The 23,072-nt window shown below is 39.7% G+C and overlaps 1 protein-coding gene across 1 annotated transcript; it reads right to left on the bottom strand.

Annotated features, from left to right (window-relative positions):
* ZNF169 (zinc finger protein 169) lies at positions 1-22,319 on the bottom strand. Its single transcript, XM_068973638.1, has 4 exons — positions 22,287-22,319; positions 17,953-18,079; positions 17,370-17,465; positions 1-1,547 (listed from the first exon to the last, which is right to left on the bottom strand). The coding sequence occupies exons 1-4, from the start codon at positions 22,317-22,319 to the stop codon at positions 1-3; spliced, it is 1,803 nt and encodes a 600-aa protein (XP_068829739.1).
* Positions 22,320-23,072: the final 753 nt, after the last annotated feature.

Below are 23,072 nucleotides of genomic sequence, written 5' to 3'. Positions count from 1 at the left end.
TCAAGAGAATGGCTCCTGTGGCAGGAGATGGTGGCCGAACTTGGTTTTCCTATGCCTGTGGAGGTGAGACTTCTGGCTAAAGCCACGACCACACTCCCTGCACACATATGGCTTCTCTCCTGAATGTGTCCGCTGGTGTCTGATGAGGGCTGACTTGAAGCCGAAGCTGCGTCCACACTCATCACACACACATGGCTTTTCTCCTGAGTGTGTCCTCTGGTCAGAGGTGAGTTGGATCTTCAGACCAAGTCTTTGCTCACATACTCTGTACACATCAGCCTCCTCCCCTGAATGTATCCTCTTGTGTCTGGTGAGAAGTGACTTGAAGCCAAAGGTACGTCCACACTCAGGACATATAAAAGGCTTCTCCCCTGTGTGCGTCCTCTGGTGTCTGATGAGGGTAACCTTCTGACCAAAGCCACGCCCACACTCAGAGCACACATAAGGCTTCTCACCTGTGTGTGTTCTCTGGTGGCCCATAAGGGAGACTTTCTGGCTAAAGCCACGCCCACACTCAGAGCACAGGTAAGGTTTCTCCCCTGTGTGTGTTCTCTGGTGTCTGATGAGGGTGACTTTCTGGCGAAAGCTGTGCCCACACTCAGCACAGACATAAGGCTTCTCGCCTGAGTGTGTGACCTGGTGACTGAGGAGCAGTGACTGCTGCCTGAAGCCACGCCCACACTCCCGGCACAAGAAGGGCCTCTCGCCTGAATGCGAGCTACGGTGTTGAAGGAGTGATGCCTTCTGGCAAAAGCCTCTTCCACACTCTGGACATACAAAGGGCTTCTCTTCCAAGTGTGTCCTCTGGTGCAGGATGAGGGCGATCTTCTGGCGAAAGCCTCTCCCACACTGCTGACATACAAAGGGTCTCTCCCCGGAGTGTATCCTCTTGTGGTTAGTTAAGGAGGATGTGTACCTGAAGTGTCGCCCACACTCCTGGCACACATAGGGCTTTTCCCCTGAGTGCTTCCTCTGGTGTACAGTGAGGGAGGACCTGCGGCCAAAGCCTCGCCCGCACTCTCTGCAACTAAACGGCTTCTCTCCTGAGTGAGTCCTCTGGTGTTTGATGAGGTCGGATTTCTGGCAGAAGTTTCTGCCACATTCAGGGCACACATGATGCTTCTGGAAGCTAAAGAGGCTTGATTTTCTGCTAAATCCTAGTCTATAGTTTTCACATATGACTGCTCCAGATTCTGAGATGTTTGTCTCTGTCAATACTGCATCTGCCTCATCAGAGATCATCCCCTGGTCTGTTCTTCCACTGCTGTTGCCTCCCTGGTCTACTGGCTGACCTTGAGATGAGCTGAAAAATGCACTTGAAGTCCCACTCAGCCGCAGCCTCCCAAACACAGTGCCAGAAGCTTCTCTCTCTCCATCTTCTGCTCTGTCATTCAAGCAGCTTGGAGCGTCTAGTAGGAAGTGGCTTTCTGAAGATGAACCTGGGAAGATCTGAAGGGAGTGACCACAAAGCACATATTGATGGCGGATCTGTGGACTGGAAAAAGTCACTGGGCAGGAGAGACAGGGTTGGAATTCTGTTCTTCGTTCTGCTGGAGAGAAAGTGTCAGTCAAAATCACCAAAGGTATCTTGTGGATGGTTAACACTTGTCTAGCTCTCATTCCTCAGATGCTCCCACACAAAGACTTCCTTCAAAGACCTTCCTTCCAACCCATGGTGACATATTAATGCATACCTTTTATAACGCATAAAACCCACATAATAAGCCAGCTCTAAGTATCAGCTCAGCTTAAGGAGTTTTAAGAAAGCATCACAGGCAGCTCTAGCCCTATAAGTCACTGCCATCAGAGTTATACATGTGCCCCCAATACAATTATCCTATAAGCCACAGACATTAACAGCAGTGTAAACAATATCTACAAACATATGCTTTTACTGAGAGTTAAAATACATAACTTATAACAAATTTCTTTAGGGACTTTTCCTATAAGAAAAGATGGGGTCAAAAAAGGGAGTCACTCTATAGTTGGACTATAAAGAAAGCTGAGTGCAAAATAATTGATGCTTTTGAACTGTGGTGTTGGAGAAGACTCTTAAGAGTCTCTTGGACAGCAAGGAGATTCAACCAGTCCATCCTAAAGGAAATCAGTTCTGAATATTCACTGGAAGGACTGATGTTGAAGCTGAAACTCCAATACTTCAGCCACCTAATGTGAAGAGCCAACTCATTTGAAAAGACCCTAAAAAAAAAAAAAAAGAAAAGACCCTGATGCCGGGAAAGATTGAAGAAGGGAAGGGAAGGGGGACGATGGAGGATAAGATGGTTGGATGGCATCACCAACTCAATGGACATGAGTTTGAGTAAACTCCGGGAGTTGGTGATGGACAGGGAGGCCTGGCGTGCTGCAATCCATGGGGTCGCAAAGAGTCGGTCACGACTGAGTGACTGAACTGAACTAACTAGTGGAGGCAGTACAGAGGACAGGTCAAAGATCCATGTGGGAAGTGCTTCCCCTGTCCTAAACAAGTATTTCCTAGAAGATTATGTGGTGGGTCCTCTAAGATGGTGCATGGATTCGCAAGTGAAACATGGAGACATAGTCTAGGCCTACACCCTCTTACACGATTTTGGCTCCCAGTGACCCCAATCAAACTAAGACCTGCTCTTCTCAGTGTTTTGCTTTTTTTTTTTTTAATACAAATTGTTGTAAATGTAAACTTTCCTCCTAAAATAATTTTTGTAGATATCAAATTTGGATGCCTTGTTCTATCACACTGCTTCTATCCACCTGAAGCTGATGAAAAATACCATGATACTTAAATAAAATACTTAAATAAACTCAGTACACCAGGCCTTTCCAGACATGCATGTTTCTTTCTTCACCAATCAAAACTGAGATGTATTTTACAAACAATCAATAACACTGGTCAGCAAACTACAGCCAACCACGTGTTTTGTAAAGAAGTCTATTGGACACAGCCACATTCAATCTTTATGTTGTGTCTATAGCAGCTTTCACATACAAAAGCAAAGGTGAGTAGTTGCAACAACAAAAAAAGACTACAAAGCCTAAAGTATTTACTATCTGACCCTTTTACAGAAAGTTACTCATTCCGTTTTGTCTAAGATGGCAGCTTTTAATACTAACAATAATAGCTACCATGAAAACCCTTCCTAACACTTAAAGGGCCCTACACTTCCTCCTCAGCAAACTATTCAGTAAACTTTATTGTGTGTGTGTGTGTGTGTGTGATGCTAAATCTAGATGATCCTGTGAAGTAGACCTGACTCATGAGATCTCTTAAAGAAAATTAGAGACACCAAGGGAACATTTCATGCAAAGATGGGCTCGATAAATGACAGAAACGGTATGGACCTAACAGAAGCAGAAGATATTAAGAAGAGCTGGCCAGAATACACAGAAGAACTTTACAAAAAAGATCTTCATGACCCAGATAATCATGGTGGTGTGATCACTCACCTAGAGCCAGACATCCTGGAATGTGAGGTCAAGTGGGCCTTAGGAAGCATCACTACAAACAAAGCTAGTGGAGGTGATGGAATTCCAGTGGAGCTATTTCAAATCCTGAAAGATGATGCTGTGAAAGTGCTGCACTCAATATGCCAGCAAATTTGGAAAACTCAGCAGTGGTCACAGGACTGGAAAAGGTCAGTTTTCATTCCAAACCCAAAGAAAGGCAATGCCAAAGAATATTCAAACTACCGCACAATTGCACTCATCTCACACACTAGCAAAGTAACACTCAAAATTCTCCAAGCCAGGCTTCAGCAATACGTGAACCATGAACTTCCAGATGTTCAAGCTGGTTTTAGAAAAGGCAGAGGAACCAGAGATCAAATTGTCAACATCCACTGGATCATCAAAAAAGCAAGAGAGTTCCAGGAAAACATCTATTTCTGCTTTATTGACTATGCCAAAGCCTTTGACTGTGTGGATCACAACAAACTGTGGAAAATTCTGAAAGAGATGGGAATACCAGACCACCTGGACCTGCCTCTTGAGAAACCTGTATGCAGATCAGGAAGCAACAGTTAGAACTGAATATGGAACAACAGACTGGTTCCAAATAGGAAAAGGAGTATGTCAAGGCTGTATATTGTCACCTTGCTTAGTTAACTTATATGCAGAGTACATCATGAGAAACACTGGGCTGGAAAAGCACAAGCTGGAATCAAGACTGCCAGGAGAAATATCAATAACCTCAGATATGCAGATGATACCACCGTTATGGCAGAAAGTGAAGCAGAACTAAAAAGCCTCAAAGAGGAGAGTGAAAACGTTGGCTTAAAGCTCAACATTCAGAAAACGAAGATCATGGCATCTGGTCCCATCACTTCATGGGAAATAGATGGGGAAACAGTGGAAACAGTGTCAGACTTTATTTTGGGGGCTCCCAAATCACTGCAGATGGTGATTGCAGCCATGAAATCAAAAGACGCTTACTCCTTGGAAGGAAAGTTATGACCAACCTAGATAGCATATTCAAAAGCAGAGACATTACTTTGCCGACTAAGGTCTGTCTAGTCAAGGCTATGGTTTTTCCAGTGGTCATGTATGGATGTGAGAGTTGGACTGTGAAGAAAGCTGAGCACCAAAGAATTGATGCTTTTGAACTTTGGTGCTAGAGAAGATTCTTAAGAGTCCCTTGGACTGCGAGGAGATCCAACCAGTCCATCCTAAAGGAGATCAGTCCTGGGTGTTCATTGGAAGGAATGATGCTGAGGCTGAAACTCCAGTACTTTGGCCACTTCATGTGAAGAGCTGACTCATTGGAAAAGACTCTGATGCTGGGAGGGATTGGGGGCAAGAGAAGAAAGGGATGACAGAGGATGAGATGGCTGGATGGCATCACTGACTCGATGCACGTGAGTTTGGGTGATCTCTGGCAGTTGATGATGGACAGGGAGGCCTGGCCTGCTGCGATTCATGGGGTCACAAAGAGTCAGACACGACTGAGTGACTGAACTGAACTGAACTGAATCACTCATAAGTGCTGACCCTACTGGACTTCCAAGGAAAGTGAATATCCTTTCAGTCTTTGTATACAGTTCTGGCCATCAGGGATCCCACCATGGTTGGTCTTTAGCTCAGTCCACTGAACCATGAGTGAGTTTATTTTGTTAAGCTAGGCTGTACACATTTTCAAAACTCATGGCAGGCATGTACATTTCTGGCTAGCAGTTTCCAAGAAATACTTTTGTTGTAATTCTAAAGCTCTGAAAGCTGAGCTTTCAGTATTGCATTATTGTTTCCTTGTCTATGTCTTTTTGTGATGGGAAGAGAAAAGCAGCCACTGCCTTCTTCTTGACCTGTTTTACTCCCAGCTAGGCAAAAAGTCTAAGGCCAGTGGTAAACTACTCCATTACAGGTATGCTGTTCAGTGTCTTTTGTATTAAATACAGTGACTGATTTAAATACAGTTAACACTGTCCTTATGGGAGCCTTAGTCTCTACTAAGGCTGTTGACTCATCATCATTTTTATGCCTATCTAGTAATGTGACAAATTTTAACTAAAAATGATTAAGAGTTACAGTGTTCACTGTGGCTTTAAGCATCCAAATTCCTCAATAAAAGAAGAAATAAAATTTTACCAAGGTAATTCTTTTCAGTTAATCATAAAAGTTTCCAAGATATAAAAAAAAAGATCAGTTTATAAACTCTTTTATAACCTACAGCTACTCTCATGCCAATTGATTTTTCAGATCAATAAGTATTTCAACAACCGCCCACGTTGGGATGTTCAGCAAACACCCCAAAGGAAACCGAAAAAAAATCCACGAGTTTGAGTGAACTCCAGAAGATGGTGATGGACAGGGAGGCCTGGTGTGATGTGATTCATGGGGTCGCAAAGAGTCGGGCACGACTAAGCGACTGAACTGAACTGAACCGAATGACTTCTTAAAGAAATTTTTCCTTCTGCAGCTGTAATTGTAAGGAATAGAATTATAGCAGTGAGTTAAATGGATGCCATAGGTACTAGATTACAATAGAAGAAAGAATGCTGTGCATTCACTACTTTTATTTTTTTTTAATTTTTATTTTTACTTTCTTTTACTTTACAATACTGTATTGGTTTTGCCATACATTGACATGAATCTGCCACGGGTGTACATGAGTTCCCAATCATGAACCCCCCTCCCACCTCCCACCCCATATCATCTCTCTGGATTATCCCCGTGCACCAGCCCCAAGCATCCTGTATCCTGTATCGATCCATTCACTGCTTTTAAACAATTAAAAGAATTTTAAGACTTGGTCCACATGTGAAAAAAGGGAACACTTTTGATAAGAATCTGAATTAATCCCTGGAAACTAGACAACTTTCATAATATGCCATCTCCATGATTTTAAGACAATATAAAAGAAATATTAAAATATGTGACAGTTAATTTTATGTATTAAGTGCTCTAGCCACAGCTTGCCCAAACATTTAAACACTATTCTGGGCGTCTATGTGGTCGCACAGAGTTGGACACGACTGAAGTGATTTAGCAGCAGCAGCAGCAGCAGCTGGGTGTTTCTGTGAGGGTGTGTTTGGAAGACTTTAACACTTAAATAGGGAGACTGAGTAAAGCAGCTGAAAGACCTGAGTAGAACAAAAGACTGAGCCTCTCCCAAGGTAATGGCTCAAAATCCTTTAAGTTAGGCTTCAGCAGTACATGAACCAAGAACTTTCAGATGTACAAGCTGGATTTAGAAAAGGCAGAGGAATCAGAGATCAAATTGCCAACATCTGTTGGATCATAGAAAGAACAAGGGAAATCCAAAAAAATATCTACTCTGCTTCATTGACTACATTAAAGCCTCTGACTGTGTGGATCACAAAGAACTGTGAAATTCTTAAAAAGATGGGAATATCAGACCACCTTACCTGTCTCCTGAGAAACCTGTATGTAGGTCAAGAAGCAACAGTCAGAACCAGACATGGAACAACAAACTGGTTCAAAATTGAGAAAGCAGTACGTCAAAGCTGTATATTGTCACCCTGCTTTAACTTACATGCAGAGGACATCATGCAAAGTGCTGGACTGGATGACTCAACAAGATGTAATCAAGATTGCCAGAAGAAATATCAACAACCTCAGATATGCAGATACCACTCTAATGGCAGAAAGTGAAGAGGGACTAAAGAGCCTCTTGATCAGGGTGAAAGAGGAGAGTGAAAAAGCTGGCTTAAAACTCAACATTCAAAAAATTAAGATCACGGCTTCCGGTCCCATTACTTCATGGCAAATAAATGGGGCAAATGTGGAAACAGTAACATATTTTATTTTGGGGGCTCCAAAATCACTGCAGACAGTGACAAAATTAAATGATGCTTGCTCCTTGGAAAAAAGCAATGACAAACCTAGATGGCATATTAAAAACCAGAGACATCACTTTGCCGACATTAAAGTTATGGTTTTTTTAGTAGTCATGCACGGATGTGAGAGCTGGACCATAAAGAAGGCTGAGCACTGAAGAACTGATGCTTTTGAACTGTGGTGTTGGAGAAGACTCTTGAGAGTCCCTTGGACAGCAAGGAGATCAAACCAGTCAATCCTAAAGGAAATCAATCCTGAATATTCAGTAGAAGGACTGATGCTGAAGCTAAAGCTCCAATACTTTGGCCACCTGATGCAAAGAGCCGATTCACTGGAAAAGACTCTGATGCTAAAAATGACTGAAGGCAGGAGAAGGTGGTGACAGAGAATGAGATGGTTGGATGGCATCACTGACTCAATGGACATGAGTTTGAGGAAACTCTGGGAGATAGTGAAGGACATGGGAGCTTGGTGTGCTGCATTCCATGGGGTCTCAAAGAGTCAGACATGACTTAGTGACTGAACAACAAATCCCAAATAAGAGGGAATTCTTCCAGGCTAACTGCCTTCTGGCTGGGACATGGGAGGGTGGGTGGTGGAGAGGAGACAGATGGAGTTGTTTTTGTTTTCCCTGCTATCACACTTGATCTGATACAGTAGTTCTTATGGGGTGTTGAGACTGAGAGCCTAAGAGAACCATGGACTCTCATATGTCTTCATTTTGCTAACTGCAGATCTTGGAACTTCTCAGCCTCCATAGTCACATGAACCAATTCTTTATAATACATCTTGTGTGTGTGTGTGTGTGTGTGTGTGTATACACATACATCCAAATGGTTCTGTTACTCAATAACCCTAAGACTGATTTTGATACCAAAAGTGGGATGCTGCTATAGCCAATACCTAAACTTCGTGGAGGAGAAGGACATGGCAACCCACTCCAGTGTTCCTGCCTGAAAAATCCCAGGGATGGGGGAGCCTGGTGGGCTGCCATCTATGGGGTCGCAGAGAGTAGGACACAACTGAAGTGAGTTAGCAGCAGCAGCAGCAAACTTTGTGGAAGTGGCTTTGGAACTAGGTGACAATTAGAGGCTGAAAGAGTTGGGGTACATACTAGAAAAAGCAAGAAGAGATTGCTGGTAGAAATATGGATGATAAACGTGAGTTTGCTGAGGACTTAAAAAGAAAGGAAGAGAGCTGGAGAAAAAGCTTCTATCAGAGGATATATAAATTGACTAATCTATAGTACAGAGTTTCTAATGCTGAGCTTTGCATAAGTAGAATAAATTCCATTTGGGCATGGTGTGTAATTCTTTTAAAATATGGAATGTTTTTATCGCTTGCACAGGTTTGGGAACCCACCACCAACTTAATTACTTTAAAAATGTACTATATTCAGATTTTGTCCCATCCTGTATCTGTAGCATTTTTTTAAAATTCATTCATTTCATATAAGGTATTAAACTTGTTAATATAAACTTGTTCACAATATCCCCTTAGTATCCTTTTAAAGTATCAAGAATATGTAGTAACTTCCCCTTCACTCTTGAATTATTTATGTCTTATTTTCTCTTGATTAGTCTATGCAGCAATATATAATTTAGTAGCAATATATAATTTTCTTTTCAGACATTCAACATTTTCTTGGCAAATTTTTCTGCTAATAAAGTGTTATATTTCACAGATTTTTGCTCTTATTTTCTTTATTCCATTCCTTGCACTCACTTTGCATTTACTTTGTTCTTTTTCTAGCTTCTTAAGTCACTGATCATAGACCTTTTCTAAAATAAGCACTTAAGGCTATAAATTTCCTTCTAAACTCTGCTTTAGCTGCATCTCACAAATGTTTATTTTGCTGAGATGAATTTGAAAAGATTTAGGTAGTGGCTTGTAAGAGTTGATATTGGTAAGATGCAATTTCTACCTCAAGTTATCTATAGATAGAGTAAAATCTCAAAATAAACACTACCCAGGTTTTCTTTTTTTCTTTCTTTTTGCAAATGAGAAACTGATCCTAAAATTTAAGTGGAAATGCAGAGGACTATCCAAAGCAACCCTGAAAAAACAAGGATAAGACTTACACTACCTGACTTCAAGGTTTTCAGTGATCCTACAGCAGCACAGACAGTATGGTTTGATTTAAGGATAGACATACTAATCAAAGGAATAGAAGAGAGAATGTAAAATAAACCCAATCTTAGCCAGTGATTAGATATTCAACAAAGCAATCCAATGAGAGAAACACAAGACTTTTCAACAAATGGGGCTAGAGCCACTGTGTATCCACATGGGGAAAAAAAAAACAACTTTGATTCCTGCCTCACACCATATACAAAAGTCAATTCAAGATGAACTGTAGATCTAAGTATAAAAGCAGCTAAAACTAAACAGCATTTAAAAGAAAATATAGATGACAAAAAAATTTAAGAAAGGAAAAAGACTTCCTCAATATTAAAATATCAAAAGTTATTGTTAAGAAAATGAACACAAAAGCTTCAGACTGAGAGGATATTTGCAAAATGTACAAATGACAATGGACTGGTATCGAGGATTAATAAAGAATTCATAAAACTCAATAATGAAAAATAATGCAGGTGGTGGGGGGCGGTAAGGAGAGGTGGAATGTATGCAGAGAGTAACATGGAAACAAATACATCATCATATGTAAAATAGATAGCCAATGGGAATTTGTTGTGTGATTCAGGGAACTCAAATGGAGCACTGTAACATCCTAGAGGGGTGAGATGGGGAGGGAGGTGAGAGGAAGGTTCAACAGAGGGGACATAGGTATATCTATGGCTGATTCATGTTGATGTTTGGCAGAAACCAAGACAATACTGTACAGCAATTATCCTTCAATTAAAAATAAATTTAATTATAAAAATCAATGCAGAAAAACTGAAAGAAATATTTGAATGTATACTTCACAAAGTATATGATATATATAAAAGATCAAAAAGCACACAGAAGGACTCAACCTCATTAACCATGAGCAAAATGGAAACCCCCTATGAGATAACTCTACACATCCATCACCAAAGATAAAATGAAAACTGTTGGGGAGGATGTGAAGTGACAAGAACTCTCACATGTTTGTTGATCATGGAAATGAGAAATTGTACAACCACTTTGGAAAAGGTCTAGTCATTTCTTATAAAACTACATGTACAGTTACCCTATGACTCAGTGTATGCACTAAATAGTATCCCACCAAAATGAATGTCAACCTGGAACATATGAATGTGGCCTTATTTTCAAAGAGTCTTCGCAGATGTTATCAGGTTAAGATGAGGTTATACTCCAATTAGACTGAGTTTTGATCCAATGACTGGTATCCTTACAAGGAGAGGGAGATCGGGATACACAGACACTTAGAAGGAAGAGGGCTGTATAACCACAGAGGCAGGGATTAGAGTGATGCTGCTATAAGACAAGGAACACTAAGGATTGCCAACAACCACGAGAAGCGAAGAGAGAGAACAGACTCCCTTTCAGAACCTCCGGAAAGAACCAACCCCATCAACAGGTTGATTTTGAACTGTGAAAGAAGAAATTTCTTTTTTTAAGCTTCTCAGTTTGTGGTAACTAATTAAATCAACCCTAGGAAACTAATACATCCTAGGTATGTATCCAAAGCAAATGGAAAACAAAGGTTTGTTGAAAACAAGCAAAAAATTACCATAAGAATATTAACAGCAGCTTTTTCAAAACAACTTAAAACTGGAAGCCATCAAGGTGTTTCTCAAGGAGAATGGATAAACAGTCATATATATATATTCATATGATGTATGCCACAGCATGGATGATGCTTAAAAAATATACTGAGTGAAAGAAGCCTTACACAAAAAAGAAAGTATTATATGATTCCCTTTATGCAAAATTGTACAGCAGGCAAAACTAATCTATGGTGAAATAAAATCAGAAAAACAGTGGTACCTCTGAGGGGTGGAAGCAGGAGTTTACTGGGATGGGCCACAAGGGAACTATCTGGATAACAGTAATCTGCATTTTGATAAAGTTTGTGTTATAGAAATGTATGCATTGTTTGAATTCACAGACTAGTATACTTAAAATGTTGCATTTCCAGTAAATAAATTCTACCTTAAAAGAAACAAACAACTCTAGTTAATGATATTCATGCTATCCATTATTCCTGGGGCCAATCAACTTTAATCATGCCTACCAAGCTAAAATGAACTATCAGAAGTTGGCCCTTTTAAAACTGCAGTGTTCAAAGATGCTCAAGTGGACACCCTGGACCTGAGTCTGTAGGTCCCTGCCTGCCGACCACCAGTATGAGCTAACCTAGGAAGAAACTATATCTTTCCTCTCACCACTTGTTAGACTGTCCTTGCCAGAACCACTTGGTAATCAGATTAGATTAGATCTTAAGACACACTCACACCTGCCAACCACTCAGGGAAAATGATTGTCTGAGGAGAATAGTAGATGCTAAGGACATGCCAGGAAGACTTCATAAAATGACAGCAATATCCACCTATGAACAGGTCCTCATAAGCTCTTAATCTACCCATGGGGAGAATGCAAGTCTCTTTGCAAGAAGAGTAAAGCCTTGCTACAGTGAACTTACTCAGATACGCTGAGCTACTCAGCTCTCCTCAGAGAAGAACTGCTTGTACTAAACTTCTTACTCCCACCAACTAAGGAGATACTGCTAGATATCTCATAGGATGGCTAAAATTAAAAAAAATAATAATAATGTTAACACCAAATCCTGACACAAATGCAGAAAAACTGGATCATTCAAACACTGTTGATGGGAATATAAAATGGTATAGCCATTCTGGAAATTGAGTATGGCATTTTATTATAAAACTAAACCTGTATTTACCATATAGGCCAGCAACTTTCACTTTTGGGCATTTATGCCAGAAATAAAAACCATACATTCACACAAAAACCTACACACAAATGTCCACAGCAACTGTATTCTTAATAGCCAAAAATATAAGGAACTCAAATGTTCTTGAACGGTTTAACAAACTGTAGTATTGACACATTCATACCATGGACTACTACTCAGCAATAAAAGAAATAAAATACTAGAACATACAACAATTTGTATGGATATCAAAAGAAAAAAAAGCAATCTCCAAAGTTAACATATGATGTAACTTCTTTTATATAACATTCTTGAAATGACAAAACTATAGACAGAGAATAGATTAGTGGTTGCCAGATGAAGAGAGGGGAGGAGTGAGGGTGTAGGCTATGACTATGAAAGGGTAGCAGAAGGGGGATTCTTGTGATGGAACTGTCCTGTATCTTGGAATACAGTGGTAGTTACATGAATGTACATATATAAAATTTCAAAGAACTAAATAAATATACACATACACACAAAATGAAGGTAAAACTGATGAAACCTGAATGTCAGTGCATTGCATTAACAGAAATAAAAGGCTGATTTAACAACAAAAATGTATAATTTACTAAATTATAACAAAAGCCTAAAAAAGAAAAACACAAATGATCATCTGTAAAGATGCCACAAAAAAATGACAAAGTCCAACATCCATTCCCAGTAAAAACTCATCAATAAGGAATAGAAAGGAAGCTTGTCAAGCTGATGAAGAGTAGCTATAAAACTTACACTTAGGAGGAAAGCATTCCCCATAAGATCAGGAGCAAGGAAAGGATGTCTCCTTTCACCACCATTTAAATTCATCATTGCACTCATGTTCTCACCTATGCAATGAGGCAAGAAAAAGAAATTGAAGACACGAAGAATGGAAAGAAGTGAAGTATACTTACTTACAAATAATTAGCCATTTATGTAGGAAATCATATAGAATCTACAAAACTACTAGGATGACAAGTTTTGCAAGTTTACCAGATAAAGATCAGAATAGATAAATTAATTTTATTTCTATATGCTATCAACAAACAATTGAAATTTTAAAGTATTTTAAATAGCATGAAAAATATGAAACAGAGAGGGATAAATCTGATAAGATGCATAAGACCTTTGTATGAAAAACTATAAAACAATGCTGACAAATATTAAGTCCCATAAAAATAGAGGGACTGAGTTCATGTACTGGATGACAGAGTATATGACTTACATGTAAATTCTCCTCAAACTGATATAGATTCAACTCAATCCTAATCAATATTCCAACAGGCATTTTGTTGAAAATTGTCAAGCTGATTCTAAAATCCATGTGGAAATGCAAAGAATCTAGCACAAATAAAACAACTTTAAAAAAGAAAAAATGTTTGAGGATTTATACTAAGTTCCAGACTTCTTACAAGGCTGTAGTAATCAAGACTATGTGGTACTGACATTAAGATGGATAAAGAGAAGAGTGGAAAAAAAGAGTATATATTAGATATAGACCCATACACAATTAACTTACACAAAGGTGCACAGGAAATTCAAAGGAAGGGTTGTCTTTTCAATAAATAGTGCTAGAAAAAAATTGGATATTTGTATACAAAAGAAAAAAAAAAAACAAAGAAAAATTGTACTTAAATCCAGACCTGGTAGCAAGTAAAGAAATTTACTCAAAATAAGACTTAGATATAAATGAAAAGTAAAAATTATAAAACTTTTAAAAGGAAAAATATATGAAACTCTTTTTGGCCTTCATTTTGGAAAGATTTCCTAAATAAGTCACCAAAAGTGAAATTCATGAGAGAAAAATTGAAACTTGGACTTCACCAAAATTGAGAAATTCTCATTGAAAAACACTACTAAGAAGATAAAAAGCAAGCCACATAGAAAACACTTAAAAATCAAATAATGGACTTCTACACAGACTATATGAAGAACTTGCAAAATTCAATACAAACATAAGAAACCAACTTTTCAAATTGGCCAAAGATTTGAGACGACAAAGAAGATATCACCAAAGAAGATATACAGACAGCAAATAAGCACTTGAAAAGACTATCAACATCACAAGTCATTAAGAAAATGTCAGGTAAAACCATATAAGATGTTACTACACAGTTATAAAAGTGTCTAAAATTAAAATCATAATACCAAGTGTTGACTAATATGTGAAGCATTCGGAACTCTCACACACTGCTGGTGGGAATGTGAAATAGAGCAGCTACTTGCTGAGTTTCATTAAAAATTAAACATACCCTGTATCATCCATCCCAGCCATTCCACTCCCAGGTGCTTATCCAAAAGAAATGAAAGCTATGCTTACACAAATGCTTTTCATGAATGTTCATATAGTCTTTATGTGTAGTCATCAAAACTGGAGACTACTGAAATTTCTTTAGCCCATGAATGGCTAAATAATTGTGATATCTAAATTACTACTCAGCAATCAAAAGAAATGAACTGTTGACACACCCAACATTGTGGATAAAATTCAAAATAATTATATGGGGTGAAAGAATTAACATGATTAATTTACATGAATTCTAGAAATGCAAACAACTCTATGACAGAAAGCAGTCAGTGGCTGTCCGGGTAAGGGAGGGAGGGGAGGACAGGGAAGGGCAGGAGATAGAAATTATAGTGAGGCACAAGGAAACTCTGCAGTGATAGGTATGCTCAGAATTTGGATTATCGTGATGGTTTTATGACTGTGCAGATATCAAAACTTAACAAATTTTACCTTATACCTCCTAGAATACGGTATGATACCTTATACCTCCTAGCATAAGGTATGATACCTTATACCTCCTAGCATAAGGTATGATACCTTATACCATAATAATATTTTTCTATTATATTATAATTATAGTTTAATAAAAGTTCTTTTCTTAAAAGAAAAAAACTTTGAATTTGCTATAAAGTACAAGTATAGATATATGGTTGTATTTAGAAGCAAAAATAAATAAATAACAAAAAATAAAATGCCAAGAATGTTGAAAATAAAAGAATGAAAAAAAAGCAGAAATTTATACTTACCTCCCAACATTCACATAAAATTAATTCCACCTGGATTAAAGATCTAAATGTTTCCAGAATGTATATTGAATTTCTACAGTTCAATGACAGAAATAGCCCAAATCAAAAGAGGAACATACCCTGAACAGACAAGTCACAGAAAAGGAAACACCAATGACCAAGTCAATACAGGAAAAGATGCTCACGCTCTCTGGAAAGCAAAATCCCTATGATATTTCACCACAAACTGAACAGATGGGTGAAAAATGTGAGGATGTGGAACAAGAACTCATCACTGCTGCTGGGAGTGTAATATGGCATTGAACAGCTTCAGAACACATGTGGTATAACCTAATCAGGTTGAGGCTACCCACACCCATGAACCAGTCTCTGTGCTCCTAGGTATGCATCTTGAGAGAAACCCTTGCATGCATTTCCAAGGAAGAAATAAGAATATACAGCAACATTATTTCACAGACAAAAATTAGAAATAACTCAAATGTCAAAAGAAGAGAAATGATAATTCAACTGCATTAAAATATTCATATAATGAAATCAATATATAACAAATGTTAAAAGTATAAACTAAACTTGCACATTTTAATATGAATCTCACATATAGCTGGTGAAGGAGGTATACAATATAGTACTATGTGCAGAAAAGTTTACCAACATGCAAAAGAACTCTCTATATGGTTAAAAGATCCACTGAAGGGATAAAAAAACTAAGGGCAGTCACAGGCATGCTAATGCAGAAGTCGGATTCTCAGAGGCAGGGCGAAGGAGCGAGACACAACCAGGAAAGGTATCGGCTATCACCTGGTCTTATATAATGGTATATTTCTTAGTCTGCAAGCTTCCCTGGTAGCTCAGTCAGTAAAGAATCTGCCTGCAGTGCAGGAGACCCATGTTCAATCCCTGGGTCAGGAAGATTCTCTAGAGAAGGAAATGGCAACCCACTTGTTAAAGAAATAAAATAGAAGTGGTCTTGTCCAGGCTTCAGAGGCAAAAGAGCAGAGCGGGCCTCTGCCCTTGCTTCTGACCTACCTGGACACTGCCCTGACTGCTGCTATGGGTGTCAGCTACACCTGCTCTGAGTGTCAGCCACACTCGTTGTGAGTGTCAGAAGAGAAACACAATAGATATCGATAGGGAGCAGATCTTGGAATTTATTAAGCTCCTGGAGGGGGCCTGGCCAACCAAGCCCTGACCTTAACAACATTCCAACTTTTACATGACAAAACAAACAGCATAACATGAAACCAGAATTGGAATTTGCTCACAGATTGATGATGAGCATCCTGTTTGCATCCTGGGATTATAAACGGGAACCCCAAACTGCAATCTTTGAAGTCTCACCCACGGAGCAGACACTCTGCCTGGGACCTTTTCCCAACTGGGACTCCAGATGTGCTGTGACATGGGACTTCCCAGCACTGTTTAAGTCTGAATGTTGGTGAAAATCCAAATTGGTGATATATCTTCTGCTCTCTTTCACTCTTCTTTCAATGTTAGTATATTGAAAGTAAGCCAGATAATTCTCTAATAAATATTTTTATTATTTATTTGTATATAATGCATGGCTTATTTTGTTGACAAATCCTTTGAACCTGAGACAAAAGTGAAAACTTTCAGCAGAACACCACTACAGTATTCTTGACTGGAAAATCCCATGGACAGAGGAGCCTGATGGGCTACAGTCCATGGGGTCGCAAGAGTCAGACATGACTTAGTGACTAAATCACCACCACCACTTAAGCTGCATGGAAGGCAAACTGGCACTAATTGTATAATTCTTCACACTCTTCTAATTTAAATAACACATCATAAAAGAAACAAAATTATGGGAAATTATGGGGTAGAACTGCTGCATGAAAACATTACCAGTTTAAAAACAAAAACTGGACAGAATCTAGCAGGGAAAGATGACTTAGTCTCAGAGGACAAGCGTTATGTTCAAGATCAGGTCAACCAACAAAAGTTCAAGAATGGGAAGATCTTAGAAGTGTTGGACAAGGGACACCAAGTCAGTGGAGGTTGCTCTGTTGAAGGGGGTGGCCAGGGAAGCCCTCTCTGGGCTGAGAAGGATGGCATGGAAGGCAGGCCTGAGGAAGAGCTTCCTCCTCAGAAGCTTACAGATGCTCCTCTTTCCTTACCTGCTGAGCACCTCACTGCCCTGATCCTTGTCTGCCTACTGTTTTCCACTTACCTGCACAAAGGTCCAGAAGACATTCACTCTCCTCTCTCCAGGGCTCATCTCCTTGTTCCAGTTGTATGATGAGTTTTGGTTTAGGAAAGGCAATTCCTACTCACAGGGGAAAAAAATCAAGGTGACCTTTGGTTAGTGGCTTAAGAGGCTATCACAGAATTCAGAGTCAGCCAGGGAATGCAATGACTCAGAAGCGGGTAGGAAAGCCAGGCAGGGGACATGGATGGGGACAAAGCATTCTCTGAATGCTGAGAAAAGATGACTAAGGGGTGGGAGGACTCCTGGATCTAAAGGCAGTACATGATTCTCCCCTGTGCTTGAATGAATACAAATACTCTGCTATCTTAAGCAAGATCACTTTAGAGGAGGGCCTGGCCTTGGAAGGGGCCTAGAAATGCAGTGTCATATCACACAAATACACACACATGCACGACTTCACCATTTCCAACTCTACAGAATCCAGACATTCTCTGAGGTATAGAGAAAATATTGTTTCTTTCTGAGCCAAAAGCATGGTGGCTACTCCATTAAATCTTAAGAGGCCTACAGGCAGAGTCTGAGACATGGGACAGGTCATCCTTACCCAGCGACACCATATGGCTGTAGTTCTCCAGCATTACATCCCGATACAGGGTCCTCTGAGCAGGACTCAGTAGCTTCCACTCCTTCTGGGTGAAGGCCACAGCCACATCCCTGAAGGCCATTAATGCCTATAACACAAACATATCCTTGCTCACCCAGAAACCACACAGGCCCACTAGTCAACTTAACCTAAGTTACCAACCAGGGCTGAGGCAGCAATAAGGCTGGCATGGGACATCAGGTGAGACCCATAGACCCTGCTTTCAACCGGAATCCTTTGCTATGTATTCAAGACTACTAAACCTCTTCCCACATTGCTGGGGGCATCTATTCAGGGGTTCTCTATTCTGTTCTATCAATCTCTAAATCTATGATGCTGTGGAAAACACTGTTTTGATTAATGCAGCTATACCATAGGTCTTGAAATCAGATAGATGGATTCTTCCTCCTTTAGTCTTTATTTTAAAATATTATTTTAGCTATTCTAAGGCATATTCCTTTCCACAAAAAATTTTAGAATAATCTCACCTGTATCTACTAAAAAATGTTTCTGGAATTTGTACAAGATTTGCATTAAACCTGCATATCAGTTTAGGAAGAACCGACATCTTTATCATGTCGACTCTTCAAATCTATGAACATGAGATGAGATGTCTCTCCCTTTACTGAGATGTTCTTTGATTTCTTTCAACAGCTATTGTGGTTTTCAGTATAAAAATCTACATATGCTTTGTTAAATAACTGATACCTAAAAATTCCTTTTTCTTTTTTTAGTGATTTTAATGGTACTGTATTTTTAGTTTAGTGACCAATTGTTCATGATACAGAACAATTGCCATGATATAGTAATAAACTGTATGCTTATCCTGAATCTGGCAACCTGGTGGAACTCACTAGCTCTAGTTTTTTTTTCTCCTAGATTCCTTAAGATTTCCTATGTAGACAATTCCTTATAATCTATATGTATTTTATTTCCTGTTTTTGCCTTACTGTAGGACTTCTAGCACAATAATGAGTAAGAGTGGTAAGAACAGACATCCTTGCCTTGTACTTGAATGAAAAGGAAACATAATGTCTCAAAGTATTAAAATACTGCTCCACAAAGATACCACATCACACTCATTAGGATAGCTATTACCAAAGAAACAGGAAAGAACATTTTGGGAGGATGTGGAGAAACTGGAGTAGAAATTGGAGTAGAAATGGGAGTAGGAAATGGCAACCCACTCCAGTATTTCTGCCTTGAAAATTACATGGACAGAAGAGCCTGGGAGGCTACAGTCCATGGGGTCACAAAGAGTCGGACATGACTGAGCACATACACATGGAGAAACTGGAACCTCTATTTACTGTTGTGGGAAAAGTAAAATGATGTCATTTCTGTGGGAAAGAGTTTAGCAGTTCCTCAAAAGTAAAATATATCAATTTTAAAAACAAAGTTCAATTTATCATATGGTCAAGCAATTTGAATCGTGGGTGTATACCTTCAAAGAATCAAAAGCAAGAATTCAATATACTCATACACCAATGTCCATAACAGCATTATTCACAATAGCCCAAAGGTGGAAACAACCCTAATGTCCACCAACAGACAAACAGATAAGAAAATGTAGTACATATATATACATAACTGTATAGTCAGCAAAAACAAGACTGCGAGCTGACTGTGGCTCAGATCATGAACTCCTTATTGCCAAATTCAGACTTAAATTGAAGAAAGTAGGGAAAACCACTAGGTCATTCAGGTATGACCTAATCAAATCCCTTATGATTATACAGTGGAAGTGAGAAATAGATTTAAGGGCCTAGATCTGATAGACAGAGTGCCTGATACTCTATGGACGGAGGTTCGTGACATTGTACATGAGACAGGAATCAAGACCACCCCATGGAAAAGAAATGCAAAAAACCAAAATGGCTGTCTGGGGAGGGCTTACAAATAGCTGTGAAGAGAAGAGAAGCGAAAAGCAAAGGAGAAAATGAAAGATATAAGCATCTGAATGCAGAGTTCCAAAGAAAAGCAAGGAGAGATAAGAAAGCCTTCCTCAAAGATCACTGCAAAGAAATAGAGGGAAACAACAGAATGGGAAAGACTACAGATCTCTTCAAGAAAATCAGAAATACGAAGGGAATATTTCATGCAAAGATGGGCTCGATAAAGGACAGAAATGGTATGGACCTAACAGAAGCAGAAGATACTAAGAAGAGGTGGCAAGAATACACAGAAGAACTGTACAAAAAAGATCTTCACGACCCAGATAATCATGATGGTATGATCACTCACCTAGAGCCAGACATCCTGGAATGGGAAGTCAAGTGGGCCTTAGAAAGCATCACTATGAACAAAGCTAATGGAGGTGATGGAATTCCAGTGGAGCTATTTCAAATCCTGAAAGATGATGCTGTGAAAGTGCTGCACTCAATATGCCAGCAAATTTGGAAAACTCAGCAGTGGTCACAGGACTGGAAAAGGTCAGTTTTCATTCCAATCCCAAAGAAAGGCAATGCCAAAGAATGCTCAAACTACCACACAATTGCACTCATCTCACACGCTAGTAAAGTAATGCTCAAAATTCTCCAAGCCAGGCTTCAGCAATACGTGAACCAAGAACTTCCAGATGTTCAAGCTGGTTTTAGAGAAGGCAGGGGAACCAGAGATCAAATTGCCAACATCTGCTGGATCATGGAAAAAGCAAGAGAGTTCCAGAAAAACATCTATTTCTGCTTTATTGACTATGCCAAAGCTTTTGATTGTGTGGATCACAAGAAACTGTAGAAAATTCTGAAAGAGATGGGAATATCAGACCACCTGACCTTGCTCTTGAGAAACCTATATACAGGTCAGGAAGCAACAGTTAGAACTGAACACGGAACAACAGACTGGTTCCAAATAGGAAAAGGAGTACGTCAAGGCTGTATATTGTCACCCTGCTTAATTAACTTATATGCAGAGTACATCATGAGAAACGCTGGACTGGAAGAAGCACAAGCTGGAATCAAGATTGCTGGGAGAAATATCAATCACCTCAGATATGCAAATGATACCACCCTTATGGAAGAAAGTGAAGAGGAACTAGAAAGTCTGTTGATGAAAGTGAAAGAGGAGAGTGAAAAAGTTGGCTTAAAGCTCAACATTCAGAAAACCAAGATCATGGCATCCGGTCCAATCACTTCATGGGAAATAGATGGGGAATCAGTGGAAACAGTGTCAGACTTTATTTTGGGAGGCTCCAAAATCACTGCAGATGGTAACTGCAGCCATGAAATTAAAAGACACTTACTCCTTGGAAGTAAAGTTATGACCAACCTAGACAGCATATTCAAAAGCAGAGACATTACTTTGCCAACAAAGGTTCGTCTAGTCAAGGCTATGGTTTTTCCAGTGGTCAAGTATGGATGTGAGAGTTGGACTGTGAAGAAAGCTGAGTACCAAACAATTGATGCTTTTGAACTGTGGTGTTGGAGAAGACTCTTGAGAGTCCCTTGGACTGCAAGGAGATCCAACCGGTCCTTTCCGAAGGAGATCAGCCCTGGGTGTTCTTTGGAAGGAATGATGCTGAGGCTGAAACTCCAGTACTTTGGCCACCTCATGAGGAGAGTTGACTCATTGGAAAAGACTCTGATGCTGGGAGGGATTAGGGGCAGGAGGAGAAGGGGACAACAGAGGATGAGATGTCTGGATGGCATCACCGGCTTGATGGACATGAGCTTGAGTGAACTCCGGGAGATGATGATGGACACAGAGGCCTGGCATGCTGCAATTCATGGGGTCACAAAGAGTCGGACATGACTGAGCGACTGAACTGACTGAACTGTACATAATTCAGCCTTAAAAAGGAAAGAAATTCTGATACATGCTAAATCAAGAGATTAGCCTTGAAAACATTATGCTAAGTGAAATAAGCCAGTCACAAATGACAAATATTGTTTGATTCCGCTTACAGCAGGTACCTGAAATAGGCAAATTCATGGAGGCAAAGTAAAACAGAGGTTACCAGGAGCTAGGAGGGGGAGTGGGCTAGGAAAGTGTAGTTATTACATAATGGATAGTTTCATCCTGGGAAGATGAAAAAGTTCTGGAAATGCATGGTGATGACTGCATAATGGTGTGAATAAAACAATGCCACTGAACTGGACATTTTAAAATGGTGAAAATTTTATATTAAGTATCAGTTCAGTTCAGTTCAGTCGCTCAGTCGTGTCACCACTTCTCAACGACAGGATCACCTCCAAGATCAGGGCTAGGTACAGCCTAACACCATCAAGGCAGCTCCAGTACATGATAAAAGAAATGGGTCCATCCTATAAGAGCTAGGAAGAAATTTCAGGACTCACGTCATCCGTAGTAGTCAGGAGCTCTGGGGCCATGTTCTTAGTCTGGTGAGTGCTCTTCCTAGAGAAGACTCGTTGCATAGGCTGAGCTGGAGAAAGAGAAGAGGAGAAAGGGATGTGTGGGAGGAGTACCCATCTACCCAGCCTCCTAGTTTAGCACAGGCAAGAGGGAAGTAAGGAAAGCAGGTTGAAGATGGCATCAGAGGCACCCCTTCTGTTTTTAATTTTAAAAACTATGTCTTATTGGCATATATTTGACACACAATTATACACGTATTTAAAGTATACAGCTTAGTAAGTCTGAAATACTTATACACCTGTGAAAACATCACAACACTGAGGAGAGTAAATTTATTAGTCATTTCCAAAAATGACTAATGTGCTCCTTTGTAATCTTTCACTCCCCTCCCCAACAGCCATTGATCTGCATTTTGTCATCAAAGAATTCTTACAACTGCATTTTCCAGAGTTTTTTTTAATTTAAACTGGAGGGTAATTGCTTTACAATATTGTGTTGATTTCGTCCATACATCAACATGAATCAGCCATAGGTATATATATGTCCCCTCTCTCTTGAACCTCCTCCCACATCCCACCCCATCCCATCCTTTTAGGTTGTCACAGATTATGTTTGAACTTGATGAGTCACACACCAAACTCTCACTGGGTATGTATTTTATATATGGTAATGTGCATGTCTCAGTGCTACTCTCTCAATTTGCCCCACCCTCTCCTTCCCCAACTCTGTCCACAAGTCTGTTCTCCATGTCTGTGTCTCCACTGCTGCCC

Source organism: Capricornis sumatraensis, chromosome 6, assembly GCF_032405125.1.
Source record: "Capricornis sumatraensis isolate serow.1 chromosome 6, serow.2, whole genome shotgun sequence".
In the NCBI taxonomy this organism is placed as follows: Eukaryota; Metazoa; Chordata; class Mammalia; order Artiodactyla; family Bovidae; genus Capricornis; species Capricornis sumatraensis.
Note: the sequence above shows the minus strand (reverse complement) of the source record. Positions and strands in the feature narration are given on the sequence as shown.

Excerpts from the sequence above, each read along its gene's own strand:
- ZNF169 (XM_068973638.1), bottom strand. The coding sequence starts at position 22,319 with ATGGCCCCAGAGCTCCTGACTACTACGGATGAC. Across the intron at positions 17,466-17,952 it reads CAGCCATATGGTGTCGCTGG|GAATTGCCTTTCCTAAACCA; the intron begins GTAAGGATGACC and ends CCCTGTGAGTAG. Across the intron at positions 1,548-17,369 it reads TCTTCTGGACCTTTGTGCAG|AACGAAGAACAGAATTCCAA; the intron begins GTAAGTGGAAAA and ends TCTCTCCAGCAG.